The following is a 14,040-nucleotide window of genomic DNA, read 5'->3' on the forward strand; positions in this document are numbered from 1 at the left end:
GTGAGTCGATCTGCTGCTAACCCTAACCCTAACCCAGTGAGTCGATCTGCTGCTAACCCTAACCCTAACCCAGTGAGTCGATCTGCTGCTAACCCTAACCCTAACCCAGTGAGTCGATCTGCTGCTAACCCTAACCCTAACCCAGTGAGTCGATCTGCTGCTAACCCTAACCCTAACCCAGTGAGTCGATCTGCTGCTAACCCTAACCCTAACCCTTTTCTTGCAGTCCATGGTGCGATCGTACCTTGAAGGAGTGGGTTGGGGTCTGGAACAGCTTCGGGATGCCAGAGCTGAGCTGATGACGGTGTCGCAGGCTTTGAAGAAAACAGGACTGGAGTCCAGTCGCAGCACAGACGGGGAAAGGTCTCTAGAGAAGCTGAGGGAAGTCTCAGTCCACCACCGCCAACTCCTCACTGCCGTCAGCAACCTGCCCCGCCTTTACGCAGGTGACCTGCCACCATAAAAATCAGAGATTAACGCATGCACCCTAACCATGCTCCCTAACTCTAACCATGCTCCCTAACTCTAACCATGCTCCCTAACTCTAACCATGCTCCCTAACCCTAACCATGCTCCCTAACCCTAACCATGCTCCCTAACCCTGCTCCCTAACCCTAATCCTGCTCCCTAACCCTAACCATGCTCCCTAACCCTAACCATGCTCCCTAACCCTGCTCCCTAACCCTAACCATGCTCCCTAACCCTGCTCCCTAACCCTAACCATGCTCCCTAACCCTGCTCCCTAACCTTAACCATGCTCCCTAACCCTGCTCCCTAACCCTAACCATGCTCCCTAACCCTGCTCCCTAACCCTAACCATGCTCCCTAACCCTGCTCCCTAACCCTAACCATGCTCCCTAACCCTGCTCCCTAACCCTAACCATGCTCCCTAACCCTGCTCCCTAACCCTAATCCTGCTCCCTAACCCTAACCATGCTCCCTAACCCTGCTCCCTAACCCTAACCATGCTCCCTAACCCTGCTCCCTAACCCTAACCATGCTCCCTAACCCTGCTCCCTAACCCTAACCATGCTCCCTAACCCTGCTCCCTAACCTTAACCATGTAGTTCAGGTTTGAGTCCAGTCAGAAGCTCAATGATGCAGATTTGGATTTATCTTTCTGCAGCTTTTGCATGATGTGTCAGCAAAGGATCAAACCTGCCTCCTTGTCTCATGGTTTTCCTCAGGATAAGGATAAAAAGAGGCTGTAGAGCAATCGTTTTCCTGATACACAGTGGTGTTGTTATCCTGCTGAGGCCCTTCTGGGAAACCAAAGTCTCCCGTCTTCATCTTGACAGTGCGAAGCATGGTGTTGGAGACGGAGCGTCTTGTGGAATCCAGGCGACTCCTGGAGGCCCATGCACTCCTCATGGATCTGGAACAGTGGCAGGATGAAATCCTCTGGCAGCTTTCTGGGAATACTGGGATGGAAAATAGTGCTCTCAGTCCCGAGGACCAGGAACTGGTGGCCAAATATTTCTCAGGGGTTGGAAACTTGGTGGAGGCGCTTGGTAAGGGTGCGAGTGGTCCGATATCATTAGATAAGCAAGTCTCAATATATCGCATACATCAGTTTTCCCCCACAGAAAGAAAAATGGAGAAACCACTGCCTATTAACGCTGACATGGGTGTACCACCTGGTGGGACCACCTGGGGAGAGGGTGGGACCACCTGGGGAGAGGGTGGGACCAACTGAGGAGAGGGTGGGACCAACTGAGGAGAGGGTGGGACCACCTGGGGAGAGGGGGTGGGACCAACTGAGGAGAGGGTGGGACCACCTGGGGAGAGGGGGTGGGACCATCTGGGGAGAGGGGGTGGTACCATCTGGGGAGAGGGTGGGACCATCTGGGGTTAGGGTGGGACCATCTGGGGTTAGGGTGGGACCATCTGGGGTTAGGGTGGTACCACCTGGGGAGAGGGTGGGTGGGACCATCTGGGGAGAGGGTGGTACCACCTGGGGAGAGGGTGGGACCACCTGGGGAGAGGGGGTGGGACCACCTGGGGAGAGGGTGGGTGGGACCATCTGGGCAGAGGGTGGGACCACCTGGGGAGAGGGTGTGACCGGCTCATAAAAGAACATGCAATACGACCTGTAAAAGGAAATGAGAGCAAATTGGAAAACACGTTAATAGTTTCTAGACTTTCAGAACATCTTTCATGCAGAAATATGTTTTTGTTTCTTAATTAGCTTCTGAAGATTGGATCGCCAGTTGGGGAAGCTCACTGGTGACACTAACGGAGGAAAATCTACAGTACAAATATATACTATATAAATATACGGTCCACATGGTTAACCGAACCTCTACATTTAAATGCACTCCTTCATTTATCGATACTTTACTGATGTAGTTTGTAATTAACTTCCACTTTACAATCATCTCATCTTCTTAACTGCTTTATCCCTCTTGGGAGAGGGGGCACATATGGGACGGGAGAGCCCCCCCGGATGAGGCCCCTGTTCATTTCAGGGCCCTATGTGAGCATTTATGGGTTTGGTACCTTGCTCAAGGGTACCTGGGCAGTGCTCTGAAGGTGTTCTTCCACCCCCCCCACTACCAGAACACTGTCCATGTTTTGTCTGCACTGGCGCTGGAACCCGGAACCCTCTGCTCCTCAGCCCAGCTCCCAACATACTGAGCTGTTTTTAGGATCATTTCTTTCAAAATTCGAATCTGTTCTGCTCACTAATTTGGTAATGGTAACCAAATTAGTTAAAAATTAATTTGGTTAATGGTAACCAAATGAGTGCTTCAGTTTTCCTGAGTACGTGTTTCTGTTTTTTTTATCAAAATAAGAGCAAAGGTGTGACAGCAGGCTCCAGATTTCAAAGCCAACTGAGGGCCGGCTCTCTTAAGTTCTTCAGGTGATCCTCCATCTCTTTTTTGGTGTTTGGCTACAAGACTTTGTCATCTGCTGGTCACTTCAGGTAAAGAGATGTGGGCGGTGGTGAGCAGTGCTCTGGCACTCGCGAGACAGAACCCCACGCCATTTGTGTCAGCAGTGAGGATAGTGGAGCGAGAAGAGGCCCTGGACCGAGCTTTCCTGGAGGAGAGAGGAGGGAACAGAAGCAGCAGACCTCTGCCCCCACAAAGACCTCGGTGCTGGAGGGCAGCCTTTTTCCAGGTCAGCACCGTCTCGTGCTGACTTTTTATTTCACTGGAATGCCTCATGAATCACAAACTCACACCTCTCAGGTATTTGAGGACGGCGTTTCTACGCGATTTCGCAGCGTTTCCTTCCTGCACACCCGTGGGCCGGGCCTGGCAGGTCACCTCTCAGCCATCCAGCATGGCGTCATGGCTGACCTGGCCACCGTGTGCTGCCTGCTGGAGCACTGTGTGCCGCCTCACTACCAGCTGACGGGAGCCTACATAAAGGCCATCCACCAGTGTCTACATAATCATCTGGCCCAGGTGTGAGAAGGCAACAGTTACCTGATACTCGTTGATACTGGCCTTTAAATAGAGCACTGCCCAATTACAGGCACACTTTGCTCTAATTATTTTGTGCTGCATATTGATTGCAGGCATCTATCTTATGGAAAGAAATGTAGTCTAATAAAAATCTCATCCTGACATAAATTCTATGATTAAAAACCAGTTTTCAATCTGAAAACGGCATCACTGTACATGAATAAGTTCCATTTGTGTCGTAGATCAGCAGTTGGGACCTGGAGAGTGGTGAAATCTTTGCTGTGCTCAACTGGGTTCTCCACGTCTACGACAGGTGAGCTCTATACTTAGTTCCAAGTAGGTGCTTAATAGCACTTTACTGTTAATGGGCAGCTAAAAGGAAATATTTGGCCCAATCATACATGTAGGAATGAATTGATTACCTGACAGTTATCCACAGAATGTTGTGTTAAATGCGTTCAGCTAAAAAATTCCATTTTTGCTGAAGTTGGGCATCAGGTGCTGGTGATAACAGGACCTGATTCTGGGAGAACCAAGCCTTTCAATATAATGCATGGTGCACCAGAGGACTCGGCATGAGGGTGGTTAATGTGCACGTTGTCAACTGCAAAGTACACTCATGAATGATGATGTTGATTTTGAAGCCCAGACATGATGGGTCACCCAGAGATGGTAAAGGAGGTAAAGAAAGAAGATCTGCCCCCCCTCATCCCCCCTGAGAGACTGGAGCAGTTGCAGAGTAAATATGTGCAGAGCGTTCAGGTAAATGGATCACACACCTTCAGTGGTTAGCTTGTTAGCTAACAATACTAACAGCGTGCCTAGTGTCTCTGCACCTGTTGACCTTCCAGCTGCGTTAGTATAGAGACAGTTTAATATAAGACAATTAGTCACATTTATGCTGCTAAGTTACAGCAGGGGTGTAAAAGGAAGGTTAATGCAGTAAGTGGAGTCGTAATGACAAAGGTGCGTTCAGACAGTCCCGATATGAGAGTGTTTAAGAGCAAGGGCCAACAAATGATGCTGAAAGCAGAGAAGAAAGCATACGAGTCTGTCTGTGTGTGTGTGCGTGTGTGTCTGTGTGTGTGGTGTGTGTGTGTGTGTGCGTGTGTGTGTCTGCGTGTGTGTCTGTGTGTGTGTGTGTGTGTGTGTCTGTGTGTGCGTGTGTGTCTGTGTGTGTGTGTGTGTGTGTGTGTCTGTGTGTGCGTGTGTGTCTGTGTGTGTGTGTGTGTGTCTGCGTGTGTGTGTGTGTGTTGTGTGTGTGTGTGCGTGTGTGTCTGTGTGTGTGTCTGTCTGTGTGTGTGTGTGTGTCTGTCTGTCTGTGTGTGTGTGTGTGTGCGTGTGTGTCTGTCTGCGTGTGTGTCTGTGTGTGTGCGTGTGTGTGTGTGGTGTGTGTGTGTGTGTGTGTCTGTCTGTGTGTCTGCGTGTGTGTCTGTCTGTGTGTGTGCGTGTGTGTGTGTGTGTGTGTGCATATGTGTCTGTGTGTGTGTGTGTGCGCGCGCGCGCGTGCGTGTGCGTGCGTGCGCGCGCTCTTGTCCATCTCCAGAGGAGTGTTTCAGAGTGGATGTACAAGGCTCTACAGGTGGAGCTGCAAGACTGGCAGCGAGACCAGGAGCCAGATACAGATCACGAGGGCTTCTACCAGACCAGCCTGCCCACCATCATCACACAGGTGAACATACAGGTACACCCACGATCATACCAACCAATCATGTGTTCCATAGACTTCTCTTTCTGGCGACTGAAGTAGATGCTGGAGGAAAATGCCCGTGTTGCTCTGATGATTGGAGAGACCCTACGAGATCAAACCATACAGATGGGATTGTACGAGATGGAGAAGCTTCTCAACAGGTCTGCCTGCCCATCAGCTTGAGACATCAAGGGGTCATTGGTCTAAAGTCTTGTTCATGTCCTAGGTTTCGAGAGGCTCTGGTGGAACTCGGGAAAGAGCATCGTAGGGAGCCGGACAACCACAACAACAGGTTCTACCTCCACTATCTGCTGGCCTCCATTAGCAACTGCATCGTCCTCAAGTAAGAAAGGACAAGTTTAGGAAAAATTCAACTCGAATTTAAGCGAACCAGAATTTCAACAGAAGGTAAATGACTTAAAAATGGCTTGGAAGCAGCTATTAGAAACACTCCTTGTTGCTGTGCACTTGGAAGCAGCAAAGACAGATGAACCCAGTTACTGAAAAAAAGAGCACAAGCAACTTATTCTAAAATTCATTTTTGAAAAAGAATTTAATATCTGAATCTTGCTGTTTAAAACTCTGGTCTTTTAACGTTTTCTTAACACAACAAATGCAAAATAAAAGGGTCTGAAAAAGCCTTTCAGATTTTCAATTCAAGCTTTATTCACATCCACCATGTAGGAAGTCCACAGAGAGCCTCCAACAGCAGCAGTCGCCTCGCTCCATGGGGCAGTTTTCTCGAACACCTCCCAACCCCTTGGCAGCTCTGGACCGCGCAGTGAGAAGAGCTTGTCGCCTGGTAATGGACCAGCTCCTGGTGGACCTTCAGCCTTTTCTTCCAGGCCTGCTTACTCGACCCTGGCTGGTCCAGGGTGAACCTACTCCCAAACTCTGTGGCATCCTGGAGCACCACCTGGAGCTGTATGGCCGCGTGCGCCCACCCTGCAGACAGGTTGCTGTTCCAACACCTGAGAATGTGGAATTACACACAACTCCTCACAGCAGACATTATGGAAGGCTGGGTTAGGGTTAGCTGTGGTGGGTTAGGGTTAGCTGTGGTGGGTTAGGGTTAGCTGTGGTGGGTTAGGGTTAGCTGTGGTGGACGGACCACACCCCATCACTTTAACTAGGTTGGGTTAGGGTTAGCTGTGGTGGGTTAGGGTTAGCTGTGGTGGGTTAGGGTTAGCTGTGGTGGGATAGGGTTAGTTGTGGTGGGTTAGGGCTAGCTGTGGTGGGTTAGGGTTAGCTGGGTTAGGGTTAGGGTTAGCTGTGGTGGGTTAGGGTTAGCTGGGTTAGGGTAGCTGTGGTGGGTTAGGGTTAGCTGTGGTGGGATAGGGTTAGCTGTGGTGGACGGACCACACCCCATCACTTTAACTAGGTTGGGTTAGGGTTAGCTGTGGTGGGATAGGGTTAGCTGTGGTGGGATAGGGTTAGCTGTGGTGGGTTAGGGTTAGCTGTGGTGGTTAGGGTTAGCTGGGTTAGGGTTAGCTGTGGTGGGTTAGGGCTAGCTGTGGTGGGTTAGGGTTAGGGTTAGGGTGTGTGGAAGGCCCCACCTGATGCAGCTGGTTTGTGGTGACCGATGAGGGCCTGTTTTATGCCTCAGGGTTAGGGTTCGCCACCCTCTTTCTCCTCTGCTGAAGCTGCCGCGTCCCGGTGTGGTAGTGATCGCTCCAGTCCGGTGTGCTTAATTAAGGTGGTGTTTGGCCTCCTTCTGATTAGCTGCCATCGGTAAATTGATGCGTGCAGGCTACAGCACTTGAACCCGGTTTTCCTGGGGTTGGGCTGCTGCTTGTCCTGCCTTGCCTCTTGGCTTTTGGAGGGGAGGAAGTGGTGCGAAGGTTCTTCTAAACGTCCGTATGTTTCCGTCTCCATATTTTCAACAACAGCTGCTTTGCACATCCCAGCAGTGAGTTTCTTCACTGACTTGGATGGAACTTCCGGTTCTTTAAGCTGGTCACCCAACACATGGCCCCTCTCAACCAGATGTTGCACTGAGGCTGCCAAGAGCATAATCCACCCGACGGAACCTCACCAGCAGGATCGGGAGTTCTGTCTGAGAATCTGGCAACCAAATGGTGGTTTGAGACATCGGCCACCATGCTGCTGGAGAAACAGCCATTTGAGGGGCCGCAGTCCCTGAAGAGGCACCGAATGTCGCTGTGATGGTGATACCTCATCCCACATAAGGCCAAGCTCAATAATGAACAGACCTCAGGGGCTGTTAGCTACACAGAGCTACAATCTCCAGCATAACCACCCCGCTGACAACAGCTGAAGCTGAGAAGTTTTTCCTCGACCTTAAAGAGAATCAAGACGTTCCTGAGAAATATGGTGGGACAGGAAAGTCTGAACGCACTGGACAAGTTCTCTCTCTTCACGGAGAGTAATGGATGAGGTTGGAAGAGAGGGGGTTAGGCTTGAACTCTCCAAATAATAGTGTGTAAAGAGTTGTACTGATTGCATATTGACAGTTAATGTGAATATGATTGTATGTTCTGGAATGGTTTGATTCAAGTTTTATTTTACTATAGAACCAAATTTCTTGTTTGAGACATTTCTCATCTAGTAGTCAAATAGGAAACTCCAATAAACCAATGCTGCACTGTCACCTCGGCTGGGTGACTTGTTTTTGACCCACTGAACCGCTCATCTAGGCTATGATGGCAACAGTTGCCCCAGCAGCTCCAGACGGGGTCTCTTGGTGCATTGCTGCTCATTCTCACAACATCTCTTGCATCTGCAGCGTCTACAGGAGGAAACCCAGTGGCTGATCGTGGTGGAGTACGTCCGAGCACTTATGCAGAAGAGACTGGTGTGTCGCAATGGCAAAGACAGGACGCAACTGGCCCAGCAGATGATTCAGGATGACCAGCAGTTTAGGGAGCTCTTCCATGGCCTGGTGAGGAGGCGTGCACTTTTTTGGGTGTGAATGTGAGCGGGAATGGTTACTTGCTAAGTATGTTAGCCCTGCAACGAGCCAAAGGTGCTCGCCGCGACCCTGTTACGGGAAGCTTTTTAATTGTACCTGACTTGATTTAAATGAATAGATTCTTTTGGCGGATATATTATACAGTAACATTACAGGCAAACACACAAGGACAGTCCAGGACGACGTGGAGCACAAATCCGTGGTCTCCACCAGCCACCCCGGGGTGACGTTGCCACAGCAGCCTGTCTGTTGGCACCGCTGCCCTCGCCCGGGTAGATGCTACAGGGCCCTGAAAGCCTGCAGCCCTTTATAGATGGACTGATCATTTTTCCCGAGTGGTGATATTTAATGTGTTTTTAGAAGTATTTCCTGCCTTTGGCCATGTTCTGCATGTGCACTTGTGTTTCAGAATGAATGTGTCGGACGCCTTTTTTACAAGAGTTTAAGTAACTTTGATGGGTGTTAACGTTGCAATGACAAAGCATTCTGTCCTTCGTCTCACTGTAAATGTCAAATACTTGTCTGCAGGAGGGCGAAGGGGTTCCACCTGAAGTCAATCCTTTGGCTTTACTTCCAGTCCTTGCAGATTTCCTTCAACTCAAAGACCCAGGCATGCTTACGTTGGAAGTGTCTGGTCTCACAGCTAAGTACCCTGATATCAGGTAATGTGGGTGTTTTTATCACAGGAAATTAAAAAGCAACTTTAGACAGTTAACAGTTAAATTGATCAAGTTCTTTACTCCATTCAGTGACGAGCACGTGTCTATACTTCTGGATATCCGTGGGGACGTGTCCAGGGACGTTAGAGGCGCTGTTCTGGACCTGCTGGAGCAGAGCGCCCCCTCTCTGCCCGTGGGATATCGACCCATCTTCACAGACATTTTGGTGCCTCCTTCCACCGTGGTCTTCTGTCTGCCTAAAGCCAAGTGTGCATGACAGGAAGTGAAATAAAGGCTGACTAAATGTTTGGGGGGAAAAAGGTAAAGGCAGACTTAAAAAAGACTTTCACCACTTCACAGTTTATTCTCCACTCTTCCGTATGACGTCCAAGGGATTTGAGCTGGTGACCTGCAGGCTCAGTGTTCCTGAAGCTGAAACGTGCCTGGTCAAATTAATAAATGCATGAACTCATGCAGCACATTTCATGGTAAAACATCATGTCACTCTATGGTTATCCAGCAGAATTAAGCAGGTACTACGTCTAGAATTACTCCCTATTTTCTAGGTTTCTACTCGATTTAGTGCACTCAAAGTATCCCATAATGCATTGGAAGAAGTACAATTATATAATAAAGTGTACAATTATTACAATGTGATATATATATATACAGCAGCTTATATATATGTGTGTGTGTGTGTGTGTGATATATACTGTATATATATATATCGTCCTTTGCAGTTGTATGCAAGGCTATTTAATGTTTTTATATTAGCTGCATTTACTATTAATTTATAAGATGAGAGCTTCGTAGTATATTAACAAATGATCTTGTGAGTTTTTTTTAATTAATCAGTAGAAAAAACATGATTTGAGAGACGGCTTCAGTCTCAACATGACGCTTTAATTCTGTTGCTGATGTTAGGTGGTGTTTTTGCGTTCGTGCACCAGTACGAGATCACGACTAAAACAACCCCACTGAATAGTCCATTCATATATCATAAACCAAAATAAAGTTAAAGTTTGAGTTTGTGCAAGAGTGTGAGGTGATGTTGGAAAAATCCATTTTATAATATTAGAAAAGTCGTCACATGATATATTCATTTTTTAATTACTTCTTAGGCACCACAAGAATAAATATTCTCACTTATTAAGATTTTTGGCTGCTAAGACAAAAAATGAATCTCAGGTTTTCTTTTGTGCAAGAAAAAAGATTTTCTTGTCCTGGCTTGATGCCACTAACCCTTCTGAGCACAAACCGTAATAAAATGGCTTAATGAAGACGCTGGAGAGACTCATCCTCGATCACCTGCGCCCACTGGTGAGCTCCTTCATGGACCCGTTGCAGTTCGCCTACCAGCCGAGCATCGGGGTGGACGATGCCGTCATCTACCTCCTCCACACCTCCCTCACTCACCTGGAGAAGGCTGGAAGCACTGTGAGGATCATATTTTTTGATTTCCCCAGTGCATTCAGCACCATCCAGCCCAGGCTGCTGGGGGACAAACTGGAGGTAGCTGGGGTGGATCACCACCTCACAACATGGATCCTAGACTACCTCACACAAAGACCACAGTTTGTGAGGGTGAAGGGCTCCGGACCGGCTCCTCTGCAGCACCGGTGTCCCGCAGGGAACAGTCCTGGCTCCTCTCCTGTTCACCCTCTACACCGCGGACTTCTCATACAGCACATCTTCATGTCACCTCCAGAAGTTCTCTGATGACTCTGCTGCTGTCGGCCTCATCACTGATGGGGACGATACGGAGTACAGGGAACTTATTCAGGGCTTGGTGGACTGGAGCCTGCGGAACAACCTCCAGATCAACGCTGGCAAAACCAAGGAGCTGGTGGTGGATCTCCGCAGGCGTAACAACCCCCCGCCTGCACCAGTGAACATCCTGGGAACGGATGTTGACGTGGTGGAGTCCTACAAGTACCTGGGTGTTCACCTAAACAATAACCTGGACTGGACACACAACACAGACGCCCTGGTCAAGAAGGGCAACAGCAGACTGTTCCTGCTCAGGAGGCTGAGGTCTTTTGGAGTGCAGGGACACTCCTGAGGACTTTCTATGACTGTGGTGGGATCAACTATCTTCTACGGGATAGTCTGCTGGTCCAGTAGCATCACGGACAGGGACAGGAAGAGGATGGACAGACTGGTAAGGAGGGCCAGCTCTGTCCTGGGATGTCCCCCGGACTCGGTGGAGGTGGTGGGAAACGGGAGGATGATGGCTAAGCTGTCATCCATGTTGAACAACACGTCCCCCCCCCTCCCTACAGGACACCCTGGCAGCACTGGGCAGCTCCTTCAGTGAGCGGCTGCTCCACCCTCGCTGTGTGAAGGAGAGGTATCGTAGATCTTTCCTGCCGGCTGCTGTCAGACTGCACAATAAACAGAACACCCGCTAACACAATCTGAATATTATATATTCTGATATGTATATTGTATTCACCCTCTGTACTATGTACAGGTACATAGAGGCCGAGTATCCATTTATCTGGATTATTGTAAATATACATCCTCTTTGTATACTCCATTTGATTCCTATTTGATTTTATCTTATTTTTCTCTGAGTGCTCTTGTTGCTGTTGTTGCACTGTAAATTTCCCCATGTGGGACAATAAAGGATCTGAATCTGAATCTGAATCTAAATAACTAGCTAACAGTGGAACAGGGACCTACTGCAACGAGATGCTTTTAGGGCTCTGAGCCAACGCCCGCTAACTGGACGTGGGCCCTTTTATGATCGCAAAAAATGACATTTTTTATTAGTCCTGGTAAAGTTACAGTGAGGAGCCAGTTGTCCCTGCTGTTTAGGGTTAGTGTAGATTCTTGGATTTACCTTTTTCAACCCTCGCCCAGGTTTGGTGAAAAACTTGATTCTAAGTTTTGAAACAGTAAAGAAGACCCTAACCCTAAGCCAGCTCCCTGTACCTTGTCTCTTGTTCCGGCCCTAATAAACATTGCAAATACAATATGGTCCTGGCTCGCTGGACCTCTCGTGACTCTGGACCGAGTAATAAACATCCTAGAAATAACCTCCAAAAATTTAAAAAACTGCTTGTGTTCTTCAAAGAGTTAAATTACGGTATACTTCTCTTAATACAGTGATGTCATACATGTTCTAAATCTGAACTTTTTTAAGACAGCTGATCATTTGTCTTGGAATCTTGGTTAGCAAAAACTCTTCCTGGCTCCCTCTTGCTCAACTCGGTGTAGTAGAATCTTTCATATGCCTTGATTTGAAAATCTACAAAGAACAGTTGCCTGGGGATTGATTTAAATTGCTACTTTATGGCAAAGTTGAAAGTAAAATGTAGTAAAGTATTGTTTTTGAAAGGCTGTTAAAATAATGTGCTGAGACACGGACGCAGGAACCATAACTGAGTTGAATCTGTTCCCAGAATCCAGCGAAATTCGGCCCAAAACAATGAGCCAAATCTGGTAAAGGGGGTGGGGGGTGAACATATGAGAAACAGGATCGGCTTTGGGACGGAGGGACAGACACAAAACATACTGACCCCCACTTAGGCATTTTCAAAGAAATGTGATTTTCCCTGAATAAAAAATATTGCTTATACGCTAATGTAACATCTCATTGCAAGTGGGTAATGGCAATTTTTCCAAAAAGAAATATTTTTTGGTTTTATGTTTTCCATCTGTTCTGACTAGAAAAGCAAGGACGGAACCCCGGAATGCTTGAACAGAAAGATTTACCTGAACCTGAACACCAGTTAAGTTAGAGAATGCTCAGTTACCAACAACAGAGCCAAAACGATCTAACACAGATCAGACTTCCAATCATGCTGATTGGTGCAGGTGGGGAAGCCAGCAGCGCCCCCTAGAGGAAACAGCATCCAAAACAGGAGCAGGACACCATCAGTTTAAATGTGATTATCACAGAAGTGTCAATCCACAAGCTGCTTTACCTGATAACTGGCTGCAGCTTTTGAAGAAATAATTTCTGACTTGGTGGAAAATGGGTCATTTGACTTCTCTTGGGTGAGTCTTAGATGGCAAATGTCTTCAAACTAAAAATCAGTTCCTATGGATTATGCTGAAGGTTCGACCTGTTAGACCTGGATGACTTCAGTCTTCTCACACACTTTAGCTGTTCCAAGGAGCCCATACACGTAATGTCAGATGCTCTCCTGAATCACGGCAGGACGCACAAACATGCTCACTGACTGCAACTGCAGGAGTTAATCTCTTCCCCTCAGGACTCAACATGACATTTACCTGTCACTCAACCTTAATTACTTCCATCAAGAAAGGTCAGGATCATTCATGCTGGCCCACTTAGATGTTTGATCTCTGATGAATTTAAATCTGCTTCCTAGGAATCATTGGGATTTTTATGAATGCTTTATAACTCTTTAAGTTTTTGTTTTAAAGACTTTAGGCTACCATTTAAAGCGAGTAGCATCTTTCAACCTGAAGTCAGTGGCAGGTGAAATCACCCCACAATTCTGACTCTGAAGAACACCCTACAGACAGAAATAAACCTGTGAAGATTTGTGTAAAATACCACTGGACGATTTTAAAAGCTGCTAAAGGCTCTTGTAGGGGTGGTTTAACTAACTAACCAACTGATAACCAATATAAGATTTTAATATAAATAATAAAAAGCTTAGTTTTTTTTCCATCACTGCCACTCCAGCTGCACTCTTCTCCAGTACGTCAACCTTCTGGGTGCAATGGTGGAACTGGTCTGTCAGGGTTATGGGTTAGGGTTAGGGTTAAGGTTAGGGTTATGGGTTAAGGTTAGGGTTATGGGTTAGGGTTATGGGTTAAGGTTAGGTTATGGTTAAGGTTAGGGTTATGGGTTAGGGTTGGGTTAAGGTTAGGGTTATGGGTTAGGTTAGGGTTATGGTTATGGGTTAAGGTTAGGGTTATGGGTTAGGGTTATGGTTAGGGTTAAGGTTAGGGTTATGGGTTAGGGTTATGGTTATGGTTAGGTTATGGGTTAGGGTTATGGTTTAGGTTATGTTATGGGTTGGGTTATGGTTTAGGTTAGTTATGGGTTAGGGTTAGGGTTAAGGTTAGGTTATGGTTTAGGTTAGGTTATTTGTTTTATGGGTTAAGGTTAGGGTTATGGGTTATGGTTAGGGTTATGGGTTATGGTTTATGGGTTAAGTTTAGGATTATGGGTTATGGTTATGGGTTAGGGTTAAGGTTAGGGTTATGGTTAGGGTTAGGGTTAGATTATGGTTAGGTTATTTGGTTAAGTTAGGGTTATGGTTGGGTTATGGTTTTAGGTTTCGGATTATGGTTATGGTTATGGGTCGGGTTCCGGTTAGGGTTCTGGTTCCGGTTAGGATTCTGGGTTATGGTTATGGGTTA

General features: G+C 47.4%; 1 protein-coding gene across 5 annotated transcripts in view; it reads left to right on the forward strand.

The window, feature by feature from the left end:
- Window positions 1–9,730, forward strand: part of exoc3l1 (exocyst complex component 3-like 1) — a 16,542-nt gene extending 6,812 nt beyond the window's left edge. For 2 of the 5 annotated variants that reach the window (XM_057052197.1, XM_057052198.1), the window contains exons 3-15: window positions 227–446; window positions 1,299–1,511; window positions 2,927–3,123; window positions 3,195–3,413; window positions 3,656–3,726; window positions 4,058–4,175; window positions 4,960–5,085; window positions 5,164–5,264; window positions 5,330–5,446; window positions 5,788–6,058; window positions 7,850–8,005; window positions 8,564–8,697; window positions 8,785–9,730. In XM_057052197.1, the coding sequence (XP_056908177.1) occupies window positions 227–446; window positions 1,299–1,511; window positions 2,927–3,123; window positions 3,195–3,413; window positions 3,656–3,726; window positions 4,058–4,175; window positions 4,960–5,085; window positions 5,164–5,264; window positions 5,330–5,446; window positions 5,788–6,058; window positions 7,850–8,005; window positions 8,564–8,697; window positions 8,785–8,971 (2,130 nt within the window). In that variant the 3' untranslated portion in view covers window positions 8,972–9,730. Of the gene's footprint in view, window positions 1–226; window positions 447–1,187; window positions 1,512–2,926; window positions 3,124–3,194; window positions 3,414–3,655; window positions 3,727–4,057; window positions 4,176–4,959; window positions 5,086–5,163; window positions 5,265–5,329; window positions 5,447–5,787; window positions 6,135–7,849; window positions 8,006–8,563; window positions 8,698–8,784 lie in introns of those variants that run through there. The other 3 variants (XM_057052199.1, XM_057052201.1, XM_057052200.1) reach the window with 3 other exon arrangements.
- Window positions 9,731–14,040: the final 4,310 nt, after the last annotated feature.

This window comes from Takifugu flavidus, chromosome 13, assembly GCF_003711565.1.
Source record: "Takifugu flavidus isolate HTHZ2018 chromosome 13, ASM371156v2, whole genome shotgun sequence".
NCBI classification, from domain to species: domain Eukaryota; kingdom Metazoa; phylum Chordata; class Actinopteri; order Tetraodontiformes; family Tetraodontidae; genus Takifugu; species Takifugu flavidus.